The 24,710-nt window shown below is 42.5% G+C and overlaps 1 protein-coding gene across 23 annotated transcripts in view; it reads left to right on the top strand.

Moving 5' to 3' along the window:
• The window catches only part of LOC145344815 (regulating synaptic membrane exocytosis protein 1-like), a 743,305-nt gene that overhangs the window by 469,104 nt on the left and 249,491 nt on the right, over nt 1-24,710 (top strand). For 22 of the 23 annotated variants that reach the window (XM_080191997.1, XM_080192005.1, XM_080191995.1 and 19 more), the window contains 3 exons: nt 1,066-1,196; nt 7,496-7,667; nt 10,721-10,874. In XM_080191997.1, coding sequence (XP_080048123.1) covers nt 1,066-1,196; nt 7,496-7,667; nt 10,721-10,874 — 457 coding nt within the window. Of the gene's footprint in view, nt 1-1,065; nt 1,197-7,495; nt 7,668-10,720; nt 10,875-24,433; nt 24,506-24,710 lie in introns of all 23 variants that reach the window. The other variant, XM_080192004.1, reaches the window with a different exon arrangement.

Below are 24,710 nucleotides of genomic sequence, written 5' to 3'. Positions count from 1 at the left end.
TGATGTTAGTAGTAATGGATCTGAAATTGGATGATCTATTATGATATTTGATCCATGTTTAGTACTGAGTCTGATATTTGATGTTAGTAGTAATGGATCTGAAATTGGATGATCTATTGTGATTGCTAGATCAGATATTAGATGATCATCCATAATTGAAAGCATAGACATTGAATCCCTATAGCTCTGAAGCAGGTTATTCAGACCATTGAGTCTTACCCAGTGCCAATCCCCATAATCTTACATACTTACCCCAGTAATTCTCAAAACCTATACATATTAGGACACTAAGGGGCAATCTAGTATGGCCAGTCAACCTACTGTGCACATCTTTGAATTGTAGGAGGAAAGTGCAGCACTGTGGAAGGAACCCATGCAGATATGGGGAGAATGTGCAAAATCCACACAGGCAGTCACCCAAGGCTGGACTTGAACCTGGGTCCCTGGAACTGTGAGACAGCTATGCTAACCATTGTGCTGCCCCCATGTAGCTTTTCTTCTCTTTGATGAGTATATTTTAAATTCTGAATAATGGAACACTTTTGGAATTGTAATTAAACACGTTCTTTGAGTGAAATGAGAAAATGTCTTTGGATAATTTATTTTCTTCTTGAAGGGGATCAGTTAACTCAATTGTCTGGCCTGCTGGTTAATAGTGCAGAACAACGCCAACAGCATTGGTTCAATTCTCACACTGGCTGAGGTTATTAATCTTCTTAATCTTGCCCTGCCTTCTCAACCTTGGCTCTCACCTGTGATGATATGAACTTCTCCCCTTTTGAAGGGGAGAGCAGCAGTTGGTCACCGGGGACTAAGATGACTTTCTTATTGTAAACCTGAATTTCAACTGATGCTTGAAGTTAGGTTTTAATTAGTTACATATTTAGAGGTAAGGTCCACGTGGCATCAATAGAATTTTCCCTCCTTTTTAACCTTGAAAGCACAGCTTCTGTTGCCACAAGTAGTCTGCCATTCATTCAAGTATTGTGTCTTCATTTTGATGTTACTTAAATACTACGATTTCCACAATATGCCTGGGGTTTATATAATGCATTCTTTTCACAGGTGAAGCTCTGGTATGATAAAGTCGGCCACCAGCTGATAGTTAATGTGTTACAAGCCACGGAACTGCCTTCCCGAAGAGATGGACGACCCAGGAATCCCTATGTAAAAATGTACTTCCTTCCAGATCGAAGGTGAACATCAAAATCAAGTTTTAGCAATTTCATCTTTTAATTTCATATCTCTTGGTTTTGCTGAGCAATAGGAATGAATGTCTTTACAATTTTAGACAAGACCAAATCCCCTCCTGAACTAAACCCGAACAAAAATTAATGGGTGCAACATCAAACAAGTATTTGTGATGGATCATGAGGTAATTAGACATGTGCATATTCAATCGAGCTCTTGGAAACATTTATCACCACTAACTCAGAATCTCAGAATTGTTACGGTGCAGAAGGAGACCATTCAGCCCATTGTGTCTGCACCAGCACTCCACATGAGCAACAAGAATTAGTACTATTCCCCTACCTTTTCCCAGTACCCCTGCACATTGTTTCTATTCAACTAATCATCTAATGTCCTCTTGAATGCCTTGATTGAACCACCTCCACCAGACTTCCAGGCAGTGCATTCCAGACCCAAACCATTCGCTGCGTGGAAACAAAAGTTTACATTGTCAAGCTCCTTCATGATTTTGAACATCTCTGTCAAATCTCCTCTTAACATTCTTCTCACCAAGGGGAACTGTCCCAACCTTTCCAATCTGTACTTGTAACTGAAGTTTCTCATCCCTGAAACCATTCTTCTACACTCACTCCAATGCGGTTGCATCCTTACTGTAGTGTGGCACCCAAAACTGTGCCCAGCATTCTAGCTGAAGTCTTCTATGAATAAGTAGGCCTGTTTGCTTAGCTTCTATAGTGGGAAAAATGCTTGAATCTATCATCAAGGAAGAAATAGCAAGACATTTGTATAGAAATTGTCCCATTGGAAAGGCACAGCATGGTTCATGAAACGCAGGTCATGTTTAACTAATTTAGAAGAATTCTTTGAGGAAGTTACGAGCATGGAGGACAACAGAGAACCAGTGGATGTGATGTATCTGGATGCTGCATAAGGCAAAGGTGCATGCCATTACAGGTAATGTATTAGCATAGATAGAGGATTTGTTAACTCACAGAAAGCAAAGAGTGGGAATAAATGGGTGTTTTTCTGGTTGGCGATCAGTGAGTTGTGGTGTGCTCAGGGATGAGTGTTGGGACCGCAATTGTTTACAACTTACAAAGATGATTTGGAGTTGGGGGCCAAGTGTAGTGTGTCAAAGTTCACAGATGACACCAAGGTGAATGGTCGAGCAAAGTGTGCAGAGGACACTGAACTTGTGCAGAGGGATATAGATAGTTTAGGTGTGTGGGCAAGAGTCTAAGTAAAGTGGGTCCTCCCCCAAATGAAATTTTGTCCTTCATTGCTAGAGGGATGGAGTTTAAAAACAGGGAGGTTATCTTGCAGTTGTATAAGGTGCTAGTGAGGCCGCACCTGGAGTACTGTGCACAGTTTTGGTCTCCTTACTTGAGAAAGGATATACTGGCACTGGGTGGGGTGCAAAAGAGATTGGTTAGGTTGATTCCCAACATGAGAGGGTTGGTTTATGAGGAGAGACTGAGTAGACTGGGACTATCCTCATTGGAATTTAGCGGAATGAGAAGGGATCTTATAGAAACATATAAAATGATGAAGGGAACAGATAAGATAGAAGCAGGGAGCTTATTTCCTTTCACAGGTGAAGCCAAAGTTAGGAGGCATAGCTTCAAAATAAGAGGGAGCAGATTTAGGATTGACTCAAGGAGGAACTTTTTCACTCAAAGGGTTGTGAATCTGTGGAATTCCCTGCCCAGTGAAGCAGTTAAGGCTACCTTGTTGAATGTTTTTAAGGCAAAGATAGATAGATTTTTGAATGGTAATGGTGAGTGGGAGGGTAAGTGGAGCTGAGTCCACGAAAAGATCAGCATGATCTTATTGAATGGCAGAGCAGGCTTGAGGGGCCAAATGGCCTACTCCTGCTCCTAGTTCTTATGTTCATGCTCCTATTAATAAAGCCCAGAATGCCATCAGCTTTATTAATTGCTCTTTATCCTGCCAGTTTCAATGACCTGTGCACAAGTATACCAGGGTCCCTCTGCTCCTGTGTCCACTTAAGAATTCTGTTTCTTATTTTGTACTGTCTCATTATGTTCCTTTTACCAAAATGTATCACTTCACAGTTCTCTGCAATGAATTTCGTCTCAGTGCTCAGCATGTTAGGTCTGCAGTTATTTATAGAACCATAGAGTAACTTACCAGTCATTTGTTGTACGAGGCCATTTGTTTCATTGAATTTGTGCTGACCTTCCATGGATCAATGCGGTCAGTAGCACTGCCAGCATGCCCTATCTATGTAGCCCTGCAACTTTATTTCTGTCTGGTGCCCATCAATTTCATTTTGCGATCATTTTTTGTGTCTGCATCCACCAGTCTTGTGGCAGAAAGTTTTGGATCATTATCATTCGCTGTGCAAAAAAGTTCTTCTTCATCCCCATGTCTGAAACCAAAAAATTGTACCCCTGCCTTCCTTCTACTACCAAAGAGAGCAGATTTACCTTGTCTATTTTATTCAAACCTGCCATGAACACTGTGAGCCAAAGCCAACCCAAATGTTTCCCAACTGGAAGCCATGAATGAACATTGATACCCACTGCCTACTGAAGTCCAGAGCTGAGGCTGACCCTGACCAATACAACGAATCCAAGTACAACCTCCAGAGAACCATCAAGATGCCAAGAGACAATACTGACCCCAGCTAGAGTCCCAGGCTATCCTCACAAACAATCACTGATTATGGCAAGGTCAACATGACATTACACGTTACAAGATGAAGAGGGGCAGAATCACCGACAACAGTGCACCCCTGCCCAATGAGCTCAATGCACTGGATACTCATTTTGAGCAAGAGGATGTCATCCGCCATGGAAGCCTCAATAATAAGAGTCATGGAGGTTTACAGCACAGAAATAGGCCCTTTGGCTCAGCCTGTCCATGTCACCCAGTTTTTAACCATTAGTCCCAACTGCCCACATTTGGTCCATATCCCTCAAAATTGTACCCACCTACTGCCTCTGGCAACTCATTCCAGACACTCACCACCGTCTGTGTGAAAAAATTGCTCTTCTGGACACTTCTGTGTCTCTTCCCCTCTCATCTTAAACTTATGCCCTGTAGGAGTTTTAAACTCCCTTACCTTTGAGAAAAGGTGTTGAATATCTATGTCCCTCATTATTTTATAGACTTCTGTAAGATCACCCCTCAGCCTTCTAGCTGTAGAAAAAAAATCTCAGTCCATCTACCCTCTCCTTATAGCTCAAATCATCGAGTCCCGGTAGCATCCCAGGAAATCTTTTCTGCACTCTTTCTAATTCAATAATATCCTTTCTATAATAGAAGTGTACACAGTATTCCAAGTGGGGCCTTACCAATGTCTTGTACAATTTCAACAAGGCGTCCAAACTCCTGAGTTCAATGTTCTGACCAATGATGATCCTGGATAGGTGCGAAAGTAACAGAGTAATTGTTATGGGGGCTTTAACTTTACAAATATCGATTGGAAAAGCTATAGTTCAAGTACGTTAGAGGGGTCAGTTTTTGTCCAATGTGTGCAGGAAGGTTTCATGACACAGTATGTAGATAGGCCAACAAGAGGTGAGGCTACATTGGATTTGGTACTGGGTAATGAACCAGACCAGGTGTTAGACTTGAAAGTAGGTGAGCACTTTGGTGATAGTGACCACAATTCGGTTACGTTTACCTTAGTGACGGAAAGGGATAGGCATATACCAAAGGGCAGAAGTTAAAGCTGGGGGAAAGGTAATTATGAGGCTATTAGGCGAAAGTTAGGATACATAGGGTGGAGTAGGAAATTGCAGGGGCTGGGAACATCTGAAATGTGGAGCTTATTCAAGGAGCAGCTACTGCGAGTCCTTGATAAATATGTACCTGTCAGGCAGGGAGGAAGTGGTCGAGCGAGGGAACCGTGGTGTACTAAGGAAGTTGAATCTCTGGTGAAGAGGAAGAAGGAGGCTTATGTAAAGATGAGACGTGAAGGCTCAGTTAGGACACTGGAGCGTTATAAATTAGCCAGGAAGGAACTGAAGAGAGAGTTAAGAAGAGCTAGAAGAGGACATGAGAAGACTTTGGCGGATAGGATCAAGGAAAATCCTAAAGCTTTCTACGGAATAAAAGATTGGTTAGGGCAAGATTAGGGCCAGTCAGAGACAGCAGTGGGAAGTTGTGCCTGAAGAAATAGGAGAGGCACTGAATGAGTATTTTTCATCAGTATTCACGCAGGAAATGTCAGTGTAGTCAAAGAGAATACTGCGATACTAGGTAGTAGACTAGACGGGATTGAGGTACATAAGGAAGAGGTGTTGGCAATTCTTGAGAGTGTGAAAATAGATAAGTCCCCTGGGCCGGATGGGATTTACCCTAGGATTCTCTGGGAGGCTAGGGAGGAGATTGCAGAGCCTTTGGCTTTGATCTTCATATCGTCATTGGCTTCAGGTATAGTTCCGGAAGACTGGAGGATAGCAAATGTTGTCCCCTTGTTCAAGAAGGGAAGTAGAGACCATCCTGGGAATTATAGACCGGTGAGCCTTACTTCTGTTGTGGGCAAAGTTTTGGAAAGAATTATAAGGGATAGGATTTATAATCATCTAGAGGGAAATAAATTGATTAGGGATAGTCAACACAGTTTTGTGAAGGGTAGGTCGTGCCTCACAAACCTTATCGAGTTTTTTGAAAAGGTGACCAACGAGATGGATAAGGGTAAGGCAGTTGACGTGTTGTATATGGATTTTAGCAAAGCGTTTGATAAGGTTCCCCATGGTAGGCTATTGCAGAAAATGCAGATGCATGGGATTGAGGGTGATTTAGCAGTTTGGATCAGGAATTGGCTAGCTGATAGAAGACAGGGGGCAGTGGTTGATGGGAAATATTCAACCTGGAGTTCAGTTACAAGTGGTGTACCTCAAGGATCTGTTTTGGGGCCACTGCTGTTTGTCATTTTTATAAATGACCTAGATGAGGGTGTAGAAGGATGGATTAGTAAATTTGCTGACAACACCAAAGTTGGAGGAGTTGTAGACAGTGAGGATGGATGTTACAGTTTGCAGAGGGACATAGATAAGCTGCAGGGCTGGGCTGAGAGGTGGCAAATGGAGTTTAATACGGAAAAGTGTGAGGTGATTCACTTTGGTAAGAATAACAGGAGTACAGAATATAGGGCAAATGGAAGGACTCTCGGTAGTGTCGACGAGCAGAGAGATCTCGGTGTACATGTGCATAGATCCCTGAAAGTTGGCACCCAGGTTGATGAGGTTGTTAAGAAGGCGTACGGTGTGTTAGCTTTTATTGGTAGAGGGATTGAATTTCGGAGCCGTGAGGTCATGTTACAACTGTACAAAACTCTGATGCGGCCGCACTTGGAGTATTGCGTACAGTTCTGGTCGCCGCATTATAAGAAAGATGTGGAGGCATTGGAAAGGGTGCAGAGGAGGTTTACCAGGATGTTGCCTGGTATGGTGGGAAGGTCTTATGAGGAAAGGCTGAGGTTATTTTCATTGGAGAGAAGAAGGTTACGAGGTGACCTGATTGAGGCATACAAGATGATCAAAAGATTGGATAGGGTGAACATTAGATTGGTTCCACTGGTTGGCGCAACATCGAGGGCTGAAGGGCCCGTACTGCGCTGTATTGTTCTATGTTCTATGAAACCAAGCATACCGAATGCCTTCTTCACCACCCTGTCCACCTGTGACTCCACTTCCGAAGCACTATAAACTTGTATCCCTACATCTCTTTGTTCTGTAACTCTCCCCTATGCCTTACCATTAACTAAGTTGGTCCTCACCACCTTGCATTTATCTAAATTAAACTCCCTCTGACATTCATCTCCCATTGGCCCAATTGATCAAGATCCTATTGCAATCCGAGATTACCTTCTTCACTGTCCGCTATGACATCAACCGATCGAGTCTGCACCCATCTCAACCCAACCAGGCCCTACACCCATAACCCTGTGCATTTACCCTAGCTAGTCCACCTGACATTAAGAATCAATTTAGCATGTCCAGTCCATCTGTCCTGCACATCCTTGGGCTGTGGGAGAGAAATCAGAGCACCCGGAAGAAACCCATGCAGACATGGGGAGAATGTGCAAACTCCACGTAGACAGTGACCCAAGCTTGGAATCGGGCCCAGGTCTCGGGCGCTGTGAGGCAGCAGTGCGAACCACTGTGCCACCGTGCTGTGCCGTAAAACGTTACTAAAATAAGAAAAACTGTTATCTGTTGTTTTGACTTGTTTTAAACTTCTGTTATTCAATGAAGGTGAAGTTAAGACTATTCATTTAAAAAAGTCAACTAGAGTGTGAAGTAATTGAACTGTATGTTTTAACGGTCAGTGACAAGAGTAAACGAAGGACCAGAACAATCAAGAGAAGTTTAGAGCCAAAATGGAATCAAACATTCGTCTATTCTCATGTACATCGGAGAGACTTTCGAGAACGGATGTTGGAAATCACCTTGTGGGATCAACCTCGAGTACAGGAAGAAGAAAGTGAATTCCTTGGTGAGGTAAAAATACACCTTAACATGTTACCATTTTTGCTATAAAAATACTCCAGGCATTCAGAAAACTATCTGATTGCAGAGTATTGAATAGAAATTAATATCCAACTTCATAATATTTACAAGGCCAGGCCTTCATCCAAACATTGGGAATCAGATATTGGGTGATGCCCTTCAGATCTTACAACAAGAATAAATTAGAGATCCTTCCATACATCTATCCTGTGTAAATATGAGCAAGGCTTTTCTTGAGGAGATATTATCATCCATAAAGCAAGTGTGGGTCCTCGGAGATAAGACCACTAGTTTTTGAGCAACTTTAATTTACAACTTCTTGGATGTGAAGATTGAGGATCAATTTCTGATTATGTAAATTTTGACATAACTATCCTCAGCCTTTCAAAGAAATTCAGTTTGAACATAGGCCTGGATTTCATTCCCAAGGTGAGTACACAAAGGAAATTTCCCAGCTTGCTATGCACATCTCGGAGAAATTATCCCAGATGGCAGGATCTTCACTTCAGGAGGGCAACAGCAGGATGGAGCTGGGCCCACCACACCCCTGACACTGATTGGAGGTGGCAGTCAGGGTTGCCATGGAGGGCTGGTTAAAATGCCTGCCTTGGTTCTCGGACTTGATCCTCTGATTTGACTCTTTGGGTCCCAACCCTCACTCGCCCTCATCCCACCCACTTCCCCTGCCTGTTCATGCAACCCATGTGAACACATGCCCACAACTACCCTCATGGCCCTTTATAGCACCTATGCCGACTTAGTGCCAATGAGTACTTTCCATCTACCACCTTTTGCCGTTACTGCCTCAATGCCAGCTTACCTAGTATCTGTGATGGGCAGACTTCAGGAGCTGTGAAAAGAAAAGGTTCTAATTATTTATTATAGAGATCAAGATAAAATAACATATCTGTTCCTCTATCTTTTCTAGCTGGCTGTTGGAAGGTCTGTAATAACCCCCCAACATTTTGACTACACCCTTCCTATCCCTGACCTCTACCTATGCTATACAAACAACGTACTGGTAAAAGGCTAAGTCACCTTTTTGGCAATTTTGTCAGCCATTGGATGTTGTCAAAATCAACAATTAAATAACTTTCCTAGATTGTCTTGCATCTTTTCCTCTGTCCTACTCCAAATTGGAGAACTATCCTGATTGCCAGTTGTTTATCTGCAATTTTAGATGAACATAGTCTTTAGCAAACCAGATCAAGGAGAATCCCAAGGCTTTTTATGCATATATTAGGAGCAAGAGATAGCAAGAGAAAGAGTAGGTCCACTCAGGGACAATGGAAGGAAGTTATGCATGGAGTCACAGGAAGCGGGTGAGATCCTTAATGAGTATTTTGTATCGGCTTTCACCAAGGAGAAGGACATGACGGTTGTTGAAGTCAGGTATAGGTGTCTGAATGCTCTCAAGAATGTCAGTATATTGAAGGTGAAAGTATTGGATATCCTAAATTGCATTCAGGTAGACAAGTTCCCAAGGCCAGATGGGATCTGTCTCAGGTTACTGCAAGACGTAAGCGGGGGGAAATAGCTGGGGCTTAGCAAATATCTTCACATCCTCTTTGACCACAGGCGAGGTTCCAGTGGACTGGAGAATAACAAATGTTGTTCACTTGTTTAAGAAAGGAAGCGAGGATAATCCAGGAAATTATAGACCGGTGGGCTTGACGTCAGTGATGAGTAAACTTTTGGAGAAGATACTGAGGGACAGGATATAAGCACATTTTGAAGAAAATGGACTGGTTAGTGACAGGCAGCATGGTTTTGTATGGGGAAGATCATGTCTTACTGACTTGATTGAGTTTTTTGAAGAGGTGACAAAGATAAGAGGTGAGAGGAGAGCTGTGTGTTTAGTTTATATGGACTTCAGTAAGGCATTTGACAGGGTCTCACATGGCAGACAGATACAAAAACTAAAATCACATGGGATTCGGGGTGGGTTGGTTAGATGGATACAGAACTGGTTTGGTTATAGAAGACAGAGTAGCAGTGGAAGAGTGTTTTTCAGAATGGAGATCTATATCTCATGGTGTTCCACAGGGATCAGTGCTAGGACCTCTGTTTGTAGTACATATAAATGATCTGGAGCAACATGTGGGTGGTCTTATTAGTAAGTATGCAGATGACATGAAGATTGGTGGAGTTGCTGATAGTGCCAGGGATTGTCAGAGGACACAACAGGATAGATAGATTGGAGACATGGGTGCAGAAATGGTAGATGGAGTTTAATCCAGACAAATGGGAGGTGATGCATTAGGAGGTACAAATTTAGGTGTGAATTATACTGCAAATGGCACAACCCTTAGAAACATTAACAAACACAGGGATCTGGGCATGCAGATCTGAGTTCCCTAAAAGTGGCAAGACAGGTGGCCAAAGTGATTAAGAAGACATATGGCATGCTTGCCTTTGCCAGCCAGGACATTGAGTACAGGAAATGGGAATTATGTTGCAGCTATATAAAACCTTGGTTAGGCCGCATGTCGGGTGCAGCTCTGGTCACCACAGTACCAGGACATGGAAGCTTTGGAGACAGTGCTAAGAAGGTTTACAAGGATGTTGCCTGGTTTCAAGGGTATTGACTGAGAAGAGGTTGAATAAACTGATTGTTTTCAGTGGAAAGACGGAAGCTGAGGGGAGTCCTTATAGAGGTCTATAAAATTGAGGGGCATAGACACGGTGGGCAACCAGAGGTTTTTTCCAAGAGTGGAAGTGTCAATTACAAGGGGCACAAGTTTAAGGTGAGGGGGAGGAAGTTTAATTGAGATATGCGGGGGAAGGCTTTTGCACAGAGTGTTGGGTGCCTACAACCGGCTGCCAGAGGAGGTGATGGAAGCAGGCACACTAGCAACATTTAAGAGTCCCGTGGATGGATACATGAATAGGGAGGGAATAGAGGGCTATGGTTTGAATAAGAGCGGAAATTTTTTTTAATTTATCTAGGGCATCATCATTGGCACAGGTTTGGAGGGCTAAAGGTTTGTTTGCTGTACTTTGTTGTTTTGTTGTTGAATATAGATGACTTTGTACTTTTTCAGATCCTTATCGAGCTGGAGACGGCATTGCTTGATGATGAGCCTCACTGGTACAAACTTCAGACACATGATGTATCATCTCTACCTCTGCCTCAACCATCACCCTACATGCCACGCCGACATGTTCATGGAGAAAGTCCCAGTAAAAGGCTACAAAGTAAGTCATTGGTCATTTTAGTATTTTCAGCTATCAGGCTAAATTCTGAACTAAATTCACAGCATAACAAAGACCTATACATATGGATTGTGAATTAAGTTAACTGTAATGTATGTTTGAAATCACCATTCAAAATAGGGTGTCATTTACAGTTTATACAGTGTCCTCAAAATGAGCTCTCTTTCCTCATCAGGAGGATTGCTTTAATTCATTTTTGCAAAGTTTTAAATTAGGGGACTCGTGAGAAGATATTTAACCTTTAAAATAATACAATTGGGTAACAGTATCCACACACTTCATACGTTCATCTGCAGATTCCTCTCTTGGCTATTTTAACAGTGAGGTTCTAATCTCTTCAAAATAATTGGGTTAAAGTTGGGCTAAAGTTAAAGAACCAAGTTCTTTGTTCCGTTCTGGTGGTCATACTACCAGAAGGATTTGGAGGCTTTGGAGAGGGTACAGAGACGATTTACCAGGATGTTGCCTGGTACGGAGGGCATTAGCTATGAGGAGAGGTTGGAGAAGCTCGGTTTGTTCTCACTGGAATGATGGAGGTTGAGGGGTGACCTGATAGAAGGCGACAAGGATATGAGGGGACGAAGTGGATATCCGGAGGCTTTTTCCCAGAGTGGAAGAGTCAGTTACTAGGGGGCATACGTTTAAGGAGCAAGGGGCAAGCTTTAAAGGAGATGTACAAACAGGGTTGTTCGTGCCTGAAACTTGCTGCCAGGGGATGTATTGGGAGTAGATATAATAGTGATTTTTAAGAGGTGTCTGAACAAAAATATGAATAGGATGGGAGTAGAGGGATATGGTCCCTGGAAGGGTAGGGCGTTTTAGTTAATTCAGGCAGCATGGTTAGAGTAGGCTTGGAAGGCCGAAGGAACATAAGAACATAAGAACTCGGAGCAAGAGTAGCCATCTGGCCCCTCAAGTCTGCTCCACCATTCAATAAGATCATGGCTGATCTTTTTTGTGGACTCAGCTCCACTTACCTGCCGCCCACCATAACCGTTATTCCTTTACTGTTCAAAAATTTATCTATCCTTGCCTTAAAAACATTCAATGAGATAGCCTCAACTGCTTCACTGGGCAAGGAATTCCACAGGTTCACAACCCTTTGTGTGAAGAAGTTCTTCTTCAACTCAGTCCTAAATCTGCTTCCCCTTATTTTGAGGCTATGCCCTCTAGTTCTAGTTTCACCCGCCAGTGGAAACAACTTCCCAGCTTCTATCTTATCTATTCCCTTCATAATCTTATATGTTTCTATAAGATCTCCCCTCATTCTTCTGAATTCCAATGAGTATAGCCCCAGTCTACTCAGTCTCTCCTTGTAAGCCAACCCTCTCAACTCCGGAATCAACCTAGTGAATCTCCTCCACACCCCCTCCAGTGCCAGTACAACCTTTCTCAAGTAAGGAGAGGGAAACTGTACACAATACTCCAGGTGTGGCTTCACCAGCACTTCATACAGCTGCAACATAATCTCACTGTTTTTAAACTCCATCCCTCTAGCAATGAAGGTCAAAATTCCATTTGCCTTCTAAATTACCTGCTGCACCAGCAAACCAACTCCTTGAGATTCCTGCACAAGGACACCCGGGTCCCTCTGCACAGCGGCATGCTGCAATTTTTTACCATTGAAATAACAATCCATTTTGCTGTTATTCCTACCAAAATGGATGACCTCACATTTACCAACATTATACTCCATCTGCCAGACCCTCGCCCACTCACTTAGACTATTTATATCCCTTTGTAGACTTTCAGCGGCCTCTGCACACTTTGGTCTTCCACCCATCTTAGTGTCATCTGCAAATTTTGACACACCACACTTGATCCCCAACTCCAAATCATCTATGCAAATCGTTAACAATTGCAGCCCCGACACTGATCCCTGAGGCGATTGCCAGAAAAACACCTATTTACCCCCATACTTTGCTTTCTGTTACCCTCTGTCCTCTATCCATGCTAAGACATTACCCATAACACTGTGCACCTTTATCTTATGTAGCAGTCAATTTAGCATAGCCAGTCAACCTAGCCTGCACGTCTTTGGACTGTGGGAGGAAACCGAACCACCTGGAGGAAACCCACGCAAATACAGGGAGAAAGTGCAAACTCCACACAGACAGTGACCCAAGGCTGGGTCCCTGGCGCTGTGAGGCAGCAATGTAAACCACTGTGCCGCCCAACCACTGTGTCACCGTGCTGCCCTTATGATTCTATGAACCTTGAATGTTCTAATGTGAAGAAGGCATTTGGCATGATTTCATTGGTCAGAACATTGAATACAGGAGTTGGGACGTCTTGTTGAAATTGTGCAAGACATTGGTAAGGTCCCACTTGGAATACTGTGTACAGTTCTGGTCACCCTATTATGGAAAGGATATTATTAAACTAGAAAGAATTCTGAAAAGATTTACTGGGATGCTATCGGGACTTGATGGTTTCAGTTATAAGGCCAGGCTGGATAGACTGGGACTTTTTTCTCTGGAGCACAGAAGGCTGAGGGGTAATCGTATCGAGGTCTATGAAATAATGAGGGGCAGAGATCAGTTTGATCGTCAATATCTTTTCCCAAAGGTAGGGGAGTCTAAAACTAGGTTTAGGTGAGAGGGGAGAGATACAGAAGTGTCTAGAGAGGCAATTCTTGCCAGGTGGTTGACATTTCAGCAGGGGAGCAGTTCGGGAACAGGGAACATAAGCTTCAAGGTACTGATGGATAAAGATGTGTAGTCCTGAATTGGGGAAAGGCTAATTAGAAGAATATTAGGCAGGAACTAAAGAATATGAATTGGAGCAGATATTTGAGAGCAAATGAACATCTGGCATGTGGGAGGCTCTCAGTTGTAAATTGATGGGAATTCAGGACCAGTATATTCCTGTAAGGATGAAGGATAAGTATGGCAAGTTTTGGGAATCTTGGATAACAAGAGATATTGAGAGCCTAGTCAAAGAGGAAAAGGAAGCATTTGTCATGGCTTGGAGGCTAGGAGCACATAAAGCATGTGTGTAATATAAGGAAAGGAGAAAGAAACTTGAGCAAGGAGTGAGGAGGACTAAATGGAGTCACAAAGTCATTGGTCAGAAGGATTAAGGAAAATCCCAAGGCTGTATATATACATATATAAAAAAAGAGCAAGACGGTCAGGGAGCAGGTTGGCCCACCCGAGGACAAGTGAGGGAGTCTTTGCGTGGAGCCTGGGGAAATGGGTGAGTACTTTGTGTCAATATTTGCCAAAGAAAAGGACTTGGTGGATGATGAGTCTGGGAAAGGGTGTGTAGATAGTTTGGGTCATGTTGAGATCAAAAAGGAGGTTTTGGGGTTCTTGAGAAACACTAAGGTAGACAATCCCCAGGGCCTGATGGGATTTACCCCAGAATACTGAGAGAAGCTGGCACCTTGAGAGAAATCTTTGTACCCTCATTGGCTACAGGGGATGAGGATTAGAGAATAGCCAATGTTGTTCCTTTGTTTAAGAAGGGTAGAAAGAATAATCCAGGTAATTACAGGCCGGTGAGCCTTATGTAGGGAAATTATTGGAGAGGATTCTTCGAGGCAGGATTTATTCCCGCTTGAAAATAAGTTGACATGTCAATGAGAGACAACATGGTTTTGTGAAGGGGAGGTCGTGTCTCACTAACTTGATTGAGTTTTTTGAAGAAGCGACGAAGATGATTTATGAGGGTAAGGCAATGGATATTGTCTACATGGACTTCAGTAAGGTCTTTGACAAAATCCCTCATGGCAGATTGAGAAGGTGAAGTCGCACAGGATCCAAGGTGAGCTGGCAAGATAGATAGATACTGGCTAGGTCGTAAAAGACATAGGGCAGCAATGGAAGGGTGCGCTTCTGAATGGAGGGCTATGACAAGTGGCGTTCCTCAGGGATCAAGGCTGGGACCTTTGCTGTTTGTAATATGTATAAGTGATTTGGAGGAAAACCTAACTGGTTTGATTAGTAAGTTTGTGGATGACACAAAGGTTGGTGGAAGTGCAGATAGCGATGATGACTGTCAGAGGATACAAAGAACAAAGAAAATTACAGCACAGCAACAGGCCCTTTGACCCTCCAAGCCTGCACCGATTGAACTAAAACCCGTGACCTTTCCAAGGACCATTTCCCCCTATTCTCAGCCAATTTATATATTTGTCAAGACGCCCACTTCAAAGTCACTATTGTATGTGCTTCCACCACCTCACCCAGCAGCAAGTTCCAGGCACCCTTTTTTAAAAAAAAACTTGCCTTAAACATCTCCTTTAAAACATGCCCCTCGAACCTTAAACCCATGCCCCCTAGTAATTGACTCCTCCACCCTGGGAAAAAGCTTCTTACTCTCCAGTCTATCCATTTCCCTCATAATCTTGTAGACTTTTATCAGGTTGCCCCTCAACCTCCATCGTTCCAGTGAGAACAAACCAAGTTTCTGCAACCCCTCCTTATAGCTAATGCCCTCCATACCACGCAACATCCTAGTAAATCTTTTCTGTACCCTCTCCAAAACCTCCACACCCTTCTGGTAGTTTGATGACCAGAATTGAGCACGAGTTGGACTATCTATATACTGTTTCAAGAAGCCCTCCTGGATGCTGCTTACAGACTCTGCCCCACCCATTCCCCTAGCCCTAAGTGAGTCCCTGTCAACATTGGGGAAGTTAAAATCTCCAGTCTCAACAACCCTGTTACTTTTACACATTGTCAAAATCTGCCTATATGTCTGTTCCTTTATCTCACGCTGGTTGTTGGGAGGCCTATAGTAAACCCCCAACATTATGACTACACCGTTCCTGAGCTCTACCCATGTTGACTCACTCTGAGCCCTCCGAGATGTCCTTCTGCAGTACAGCTGTAATATCCTCCTTAACCAGTGGCGCAATTCCCCCACTCCTTTTACATCCTCCTCTTTCCCGCCTGAAACATCTGCATCCTAGAATATAAAGATGCTAATCCTGTCCTTCCCTCAACCAAGTCTTTGTAATGGCAACAATATCATAGTTCCAAGTACTAATCCAAGCTCATCTGCCTTACCTGTTACACTTCTCACATTGAAAACAGATGCACTTCTGTTCACCAGTGCCTCTTTGATTTGTAACCACACCCTGCTTGCTCTTCCTGTTCTGTCTTACTGGCCCTACTCTCTAGTTCCCCTTCAGTTAATTCACCTTACTTTGGTTCCCTGAAAAACTAGTTTAAATCCTCCTGTGTTGCACTCGCAAACCTCCCGGCCAGAATATTTATGCCCCTCCAGTTTAGGTACAACCCATCCTTCTTGAGCAGGTCCCACCTGCCCCGGAAGAGATCCCAATGGTACAGATATTGAAACCTTTCATCTTAAACCTGCTGTTTAGCCAGTTATTGAGTTATTGATACAGCAGAATCAGTTGGAGACTTGGGTGGATAGATGGCAGACGGAATTTAATCCAGACAAATGTGAGGTAATGCATTTTGGAAGGTCTAATACAGATGGGAAGCATACAGTAAATGGCAGAACCCTTAGGAGTACTGATTAGCAGAGGGATCTAGGTGTACAGGTACACAAATCATTGAAAGTGATAACGCAGGTGGAGAAGGTAGTCAAGAAGGTATACGACATACATCAGCCGGGGCATTAAATTTAAAAATTGGCAAGTCATGTTGCAGCTTTATAGAACCTTAGGTCGCACTTGGAATATAGTATTCCAATTCTGGTTGCCACACTATCAGAATGATATGGAGGCTTTGGAGAGGGTACAGAAAAGATTTACCAGGATGTTAGCTGGTATGAGGGCATTAGCTATTGGGAGAGGTTGAAGAAATTTGGTTTGTTCTCACTGAAACGACAGAGGTTGAGGAGCGACCTGATAGAAGATTACACAATTATGTAGGGCATGGACAAAAACTTTTTCCCAGAGTGGAAGAATCAGTTATTTGGGGGCATCAGTTTAAGGGGCAAGGTTTAAAGGAGATGTACGAGGCAAGATTTTACTGAGGGTGGTGGGTGCTTGGAAATCGCTGCTGGGGGAGTAGTGGAAGCAGACACAATAATGACTTTTAAGGGGCGTCTGGAGAAATACATGAATAGGATGGGAATAGAGGGCTATGGTCCCTGGAAGAGTAGGGGTTTTAGTTCAGTTGGGCAGCATGGCCAGTGCAGGCTTAGAGGGCTGAAGAGCCTGTTCCTGTGCTGCAATTTGCTTTGTTCACTATGAATAATACTTCCTAAATTAATATCACCTGCAAACTTATTAACTGTGCCTTGTATATTCGCATCCAAGTCAATTGTATAAATAACAGAAAACAAGGGTGCCAAAAGTGACCCCTAAGGCACACCACTAGCCAAGAAACAAACATAGAGCATCATCATCTGCTTCCTACCATTGAGCCAATTTTTGAATCCAATTAGCTAGCTGTCCCTGGATCCCATGCAACCTAACCTTCCACACTCGCCTGCCACGCGGGACCTTGTCAAAGGCCTTGCTGAAGACAACATCTACTGCCCTACAATCACCCATCTTCTTGATTACCTGTAGAACATCTTGGGATTTTCCTTACCAGCCAGAGCTTTCTCATTTCCCCTCTTTGCTTTTCTAGTGGCTTCCTTCAGCTCCACCTTGCATTTTCTATACTTCTCTAATGCCTTTGCTGATTTGCTCCCCTTGCACCTGCTAAAAGCTTTTCTTTTCCTTTTCATTTTATCCTGAATATCTCTGGTCATTCGTGGTTCTTTGGGCTTGTTAGTCCTTCCTATCACTCTAGAGGGAATAGAGCCATAGAGGTTTACAGCATGGAAACAGGCCCTTTGGCCCAACTTGTCCAAGCCGCCCTTATTTTTTTTTAAAACCCCTAAGCTAATCCCAGTTGCCTCATTTGGCCCATATCCCTCTATACACAACTTACCTATGTAACTATCTAAATGCTTTTTAAAAGATAAAATTGTACCCACCTTTACTACTACCTCTGGCAGCTTGTTCCAGACACTCACCACCCTCTGTGTGAAAAAATTGCCTCTCTGGATACTTTTGTATCTCTCCCCTCTCACCTTAAACCTATGCCCTCTAGTTTTAGACTCCTCTACCTTTGGGAAAAGATATTAACAATCTACCTTGTTTATGCCCCTCATTATTTTATAGACCTCTATAAGGTCACCCCTTAGCCTCCTACGCTGCAGAGAGAAAAGTCCCAGTCAATTCTGCCTCTCCTTACAACTCAATCCGTCAAGTCCTGATAGCATCCTAGTAAAATATGCTGGGCTTGTACTTTCCCCATTTCCTTTCTAAATGTCACCACCCACTCCACTGCTCTTCTGTAGATTTTCTCATTAGTAGCTGTTCCCAGTCCACCTTGGCCAGCTCCTGCTTTATTTTTCAATATTCTGCTCTCCCCTAATCCAAAACTTTTTTTGCAACTTGCCTATTTCCTTACCTATAACAAGCTTAAATTATATCATGTTGTGATTGCTGTCACTAAAAGGCTCCCCCACCATCACCTCAACCATCTGTCTGGCTTCATTTGGCCCAGCGTAGCATGTTATACATATATATTGACCTAAAATGTTCTCCTGTACACATTTCAAGAAAGCTGCTTCAGCCAAGCCCTTAACACTATGTATATCCCAGTTAATGTTGGAAAAGTTGAAATCACTTCATATAATAACCACATTGTTTTTACACAATTCTGCGATTTGTGCACACATTGCTTCTCAATATCCTACTGATTACCTGAGGGTCTATAACAAACACCTAACAATGTGGCTGCTCCTTGTTTGCTCCTAAGCTGGACCCACAAAGATTTCATAAAGGAAAGTTTATTTATTGGTCACAAATGAGGCTTACATTAACACTGCAATTAAGTTGCTGTGAAATTCTACACACCGACATCTGTGTGAGTCAATCCACCTCACCAGCATGTCTTTCAGACAGTGGGAGAAAGCCGGAGTTCCCAGAGGAAACCCATGCAGACGCAGGCAGAATGTGCAAACTCCACACAGTCAGTGATCCAGGCCAGGAATCGAACTGGGCTCCCTGACGCTGTGAGGCAGCAGTGCTAACCACTGTGTCACCATGCTGTCCCTGATGGGAGGAATTCAAACTAATTTGGCAAGGTGAGGGGACTGTCATTCGATGTTCCCTCAAAATATCATCACTCCTTAACTAATAATGCAATGCCGCCGCCTCTTTTCCCTCCTCCTCTGTCTTGCCTGAAGATTCTACATCCCGGAATGTTGAATTGCTAATCCTACCTCAACCATATCTGTGATGGCTACTATATTACACTTCCATGTGTCAATCACCGCCCTTCACTCTGTTTTATCTGCGATACTCTTGGCATTAAAGTTGAGGCCATCCAGCCTTGCCTTAATCCCTTGAAGCTTGATACAGCTGTACTCCCTCTGACTTGATTGTTTTACTGTGTTTGATTCTGTGTTCTTATTCTGCTGACAATCCATGTCCTTTCCCACTGCCAAATTAGTTTGAATTCCTCCCAACAGCACTAGCAAAATGTCCTGCAAAGACATTAGTCCCACTCTGGTTCAGATGTAGACCATCCCACTTGTACATGTCTCACTTTCTCAGAAATTGTCCCAATGATCCAGAAATCTTAAACCCTCCCACTTGCACCAAGTCTTAAACTGTACATTCATCTGCACTATTCACCTAAATCTGTAAGATTACAAACCATGAGGTCCTGCTTTTAGCATACTGCCCAGCTCTAAGTTGTTGTTGCAAGACCTCATTCCCCCTTTCTACCTATGTCATTTGCCTTTGCCTTATCACACTCCCCCTTCAAGATGCCCTGCCTGTCTTCCTCTCCCCATGGACTGACAGACTACTAGTGGTGGCAGAAGCTTGGCTCTGTCTGTATTCCTTGGAGGTACCAGCACCCTCAGCAGCCTCCAGATTCTGCTTTTTAGTATATTGCCAAGCGCCCTGATTTATTGATGCAAGACCTCATCCCCCTTTCTACCTATTCAGATGGAATACCGATTTGCGAGTGAGACCCTAGGAAACTCCTCAACTCCCTGCCTGTATCTCTTGGACTGCCTGGTAGTCACCCATTCCCTTCCTTTCTCAAGTTCCTTCAACTGTGGTGTTACTCCCTCTTTAAACATGCTATTCACAATGCTCTGAGACTTGCAGATGCCCCACAGTATCCCCAGTGCTGTTCCAGCTCCAAAATTCAAGCTTCCAGGAGCTACTGACACTTCCTGCACACATGCTGCACCACACGTGTGCCTGACCTCTCACATAGTGCAAGAGCAGCTTCAAGCCCTCTTGCCATGAATAAACCCTTTTAAGTTTAAAAACTGTAAAGGACCTGTATAAAAAATTAATTAATTAAATAACTCACTACCCTTTCTTAAAAAAGTGACTCGCATTTTAATATGGTTTGGAAATACCCATCAGGACTTAGTCACCAATCAGCTGCTTCTATTGGTTCCACCTCACTTTTTGAACTGCAATATCTGATCCGTGGACCAGTGGAGGTAGTAAATGACACAAGACACAACACCTCCCTCCCATACTTAACTCAACTTTCAGTTTTCACTTTCTGCAGCTTGCACTCTGCTGGTTGCATCTTTGGACTTATGTCCCTTTGGCCTGTCCTCCTTCAAGAACCAGATTTAACTGGTTGTCTTAATTAGCTGTCCCCTATGAGCTACAGCACCAGAAGAGTTTGTTTTTTACTTTGAGGCATTAGTTTGGCTGAGCAGTTTACTTAAAAAAAAAGTTGATTCTGATTTTAGCCCTCATCTTCATTAAGATTGGTGGATGCAAGTTGCTGGGACTATCTGATCGTTTTATACCCATTAATATCGCCCTTCCTTTGGTATGCCTGAGCTGTTAACTTCATTGTCATCATTAAGATAAATTACTGTCTTAAACCATAATCCAGGCTGTAATACAAAATGCTGCACTGTAGGAATTATATAAATTACTTTTGTTTAAGATAGCTATAGTGTTCATAATCCACCTAATCTGCACATCTTTGGACACGGAAAGGCAATTTAGCATGGCCAATCCACCTATTAGCACTCACATTGAAAAATAGAAAGCAGACTGGACTTCACAGTGCACTACACAGTTGGAATTGAAGTGTTGATGTAGCAAATTATTTGACCATATCAGTACTAAAATGCATTTTTCTGCATGTTAGGGCAGAAATACATCCCTATTCTATACTGCTGGATGTGAGTGAGTTTGTCAGAAGACAGTTGCCTGAAGTTTGTTTGTCAGTATCCAAGGTCCAGAATGGAAAATTGCTCAAATGAAATGGATTAGGTGTCCATGTATTCCATTTGCATCAAAATTGTGGCTCTGGGCACATAGAAATCATTCACAATTCCCATAAGAAACCAACCAAGGAAAAGTTCTCCTGGTCTCTGGGAGAAAATGCTAATTAATTGAAAATACAAACAGAAAGGTGTTAAAAATGCACAACAACGGAAGAATGGAAGATAAATTTTCAACGGTCACCTCCCATAGCATGAACCTCTGTTCTATCAATGTCTGACTTGCTTTGTGCTTTCTATTTGTTTTCACATGGGTTACTCTGACTGATACCAACTAAATGAAAGCACCACAAACTAAATGAAAGCACAGTGGTTAGCTGTCTCACAGCACCAGGGACCTGGGTTCAATTCCAGCCTTGGATGACTATCTGTGTGGAGTTTGCATGTTCTCCCTGTGTCTGCATGGTTTCTTCTGGGTGCCCTGGTTTCCTCCCACATTCCAAAGATGTGCAGGTAAGGTTGATTGGCATGCACAATTGCCCCTGAGTGTTAAGGGGATTAACAGGGTTAATACAGGGAGCTGTGGGGCTAGGGCCTGGGTGGGATTGTTGACAATGCAGGGTCGATGGGCTGAATGGCCTCCTTCTGTAGTGTAGGGATTCTATGATTTTATGTATTGTATTTTTTTTAAATGCATGATTTACTTCAAGGCATTAATCAATTTACCTTAGTGCAAGTAGCAGTAGAATTGCAAGCACTATAAAATAATATTGATGATTCAAACAAAGCAAAAAGGAAATGGGTAAGTAAAAATGTGGTCCAAACTGATACCTTAAAATGAACACCATAAACTGGGAAATCAGAATACTGGTCTGAACTGTCTTATCCTTTTAGGTTTAACTCATTCAGTGCTAGTGCCAACATGTTCTCGACCTGACATTGTTAACCATCAGTCAGTTGGAATTAGTACAAAAAATCAAAAGATATTAAAGATGTTTGGGTGAATTTAACATGTGGTGTCCTGCCAAAGAGCTTTGTTTGTTGCAGATGCAAGTAATTGAGTACTTCCTCCACACGTTTCAGTAGATTATCAAATTATCACATTAGGTGATTATAATGTGTGTGCAACTTTCCAGCATACCCTCCCAGAGGTTTAAGGTCTACACCATGTGTGGTTTAGGTGTAGTTTGTTTATTATGTTCATAATTTAATTCTTGTTATTATTTTGTAAACTGAAAGGAAAATACCATGATTAGTTCATGGCTGTCGATTATCCATTCTGTATAAACATTAGGTAATGATGTGTCCCCTCACTATGTACATTTGTTATTGACCTGTCCACTTGGTATAAACATTCAATGATGCATCCACTCTATATAAACATTAGTTCGTGACTTGTCCATTCCATATAAGCATTAGAATGGACACATCATTAACGAAATAAACACTAGTTAATGACATGCATTTCATATAAACATTAGATAGTGACATGTCAATTCTGTATATACATTAATTAATGAAGTGTCCACTCCATATAAACATTAGTTAATGGCATGTCCATTCAAAATCAATATTAGTTAATGATATGTCCATTCCACTCCATAAAACATTAGATAATGACGTGTCAACTCATTATATACATTAGCTAATGATGTGTCCACTCCATATAAAGATTCATAAATGACTTGTCGACTCTGCCTCTAAATTATTTAATGGATTGCCTACTTTCTATAAAAATTAGTTAATGATGTGCACTCCATACAAACATTAGTTAATTATATGTGCACTCTCTATATGCAAGAGTTCATGACGTGTCCACTCCATATAACATCAGTTAATGGCATGTACACTCCACACCATATAAACATCAGTTCATGATGTATCTACTCCATCTGCACATTAGCTAATGACGTGTCCGTGCCATATAAGCATTAGTTAATCATGTGTCCATTCCATATGTACATTAGATGATGATGTGTTCACTCCATGTCAACATTAGTTCATGTCATTTTTGCTCACATATACATTACTTAATCATGGAATCCTATAGTGTATAAGGAGGCCATTCAGCCCATCAAGTCTGCACCAACCACAATCCTCCTCAGGCCCTATTCCCAAAACCCCACATATTTACTCTCGCTAGCCCCCCAACACTAAGGGGCAATTTAGCAAGGCCAATCCACGTAACCTGCGCTACTTTGGACTGTAGGAAGGAAACCAGAGCACCTGGAGGAAACCCACGCAGACATGGAGAGAATGCACTTGGAGTACTGTGTGCAGTTCTGGTCCCCACATTACAGGAAGGATGTGGAGGCTTTGGAGAGGGTGCAGAGGAGGTTTACCAGGATGTTGCCTGGTATGCAGGGGAGGTCCTATGAGGAGAGACTGAGGGATTTGGGGTTGTTTTCACTGGAAAGAAGGCGGCTAAGAGGGGATCTTATAGAAACATATAAGATGATTAGAGGTTTAGATAGGGTGGATGGTGATAGCCTGTTTCCTCGGATGGAGAAATCTAGCACGAGGGGGCATGGCTTTAAATTAAGGGGGGGTAGTTATAGGACGGATGTCAGGGGCAGGTTCTTTACCCAGAGGGTGGTGAGGGACTGGAATGCCCTGCCTGCTGCAGTTGTAAATGCGCCTAGTTTGGGGGCGTTTAAGAGATTGGTGGATAGGTTTATGGACGAAAAAGGAGTGGTTTAGATTAGTGGGTCAATGTTTTTTTTTAAAAATAAGACTGGTCGGCGCAACATTGTGGGCCGAAGGGCCTGTTCCGCGCTGTAATGTTCTATGTTCTATGTTCTATGTTCTATAATGCGCAAATTCCACACAGATGGTCACCCAAGCCAGGAATCGAACCGGGTCCCTGGTGCTGTGAGGCAGCAGTGCTAACTACTGTGCCAGTCTGCTACCAAAATAATTAATAGATTGTCTGCTTTCTTTAAATATTACTTATGGATGTGTCCCACTCTATATATATATTAGTTAATGACATATCCATTCCATGTGTACATTGGATAATGATGCACCCATTCCATATAACCTTCAGAAAATGACATGTTCACTCCATACAAACATTAGTTCATCACATGTCCACTCTTTAAGTGAATTGGATAATGGCTTTTCCACTCTGCAAAACCTGATCTACCGTTTTGATTACAGAGAAAGCAATAAAAATTGCATTATTGAAAATATAGATTCATTCACCAATTTTAATTTTCTAGGTTGCTATTTTTCTAACTCATTTATATGTTATAAATAAAACATTTCTGATTAAAGATTTTACCATAAGTGTTAATGAGACCACATGCATAGCTGTTTTGTCTGTTTGTTCCATCATTACCTAGGATCCCATCGAATCAGTGATAGTGACATCTCAGATTATGATGTTGATGATGGTATTGGAGTGGTCTTGTCAGGTGGGTGGGGTGGTGGAACATACTCTAATTTATGAATGCTATTCACATTTAGAAATTGCTTTTGATGTGGGGCTCTAGCAGGATGTCAGAAATAGTTCCAAGAGCAAATACCATCCATCTGCCAGCTATCATACATTTTAAAATTAGTTATATAAAGGCACATTTTAGTTGGATGAGATTTACTAATAGTTATTAACAAATACAT

Source organism: Carcharhinus amblyrhynchos, chromosome 7 (assembly GCF_965287045.1).
Source record: "Carcharhinus amblyrhynchos chromosome 7, sCarAmb.v2.hapA, whole genome shotgun sequence".
NCBI classification, from domain to species: Eukaryota; Metazoa; Chordata; class Chondrichthyes; order Carcharhiniformes; family Carcharhinidae; genus Carcharhinus; species Carcharhinus amblyrhynchos.
Note: the sequence above shows the minus strand (reverse complement) of the source record. Positions and strands in the feature narration are given on the sequence as shown.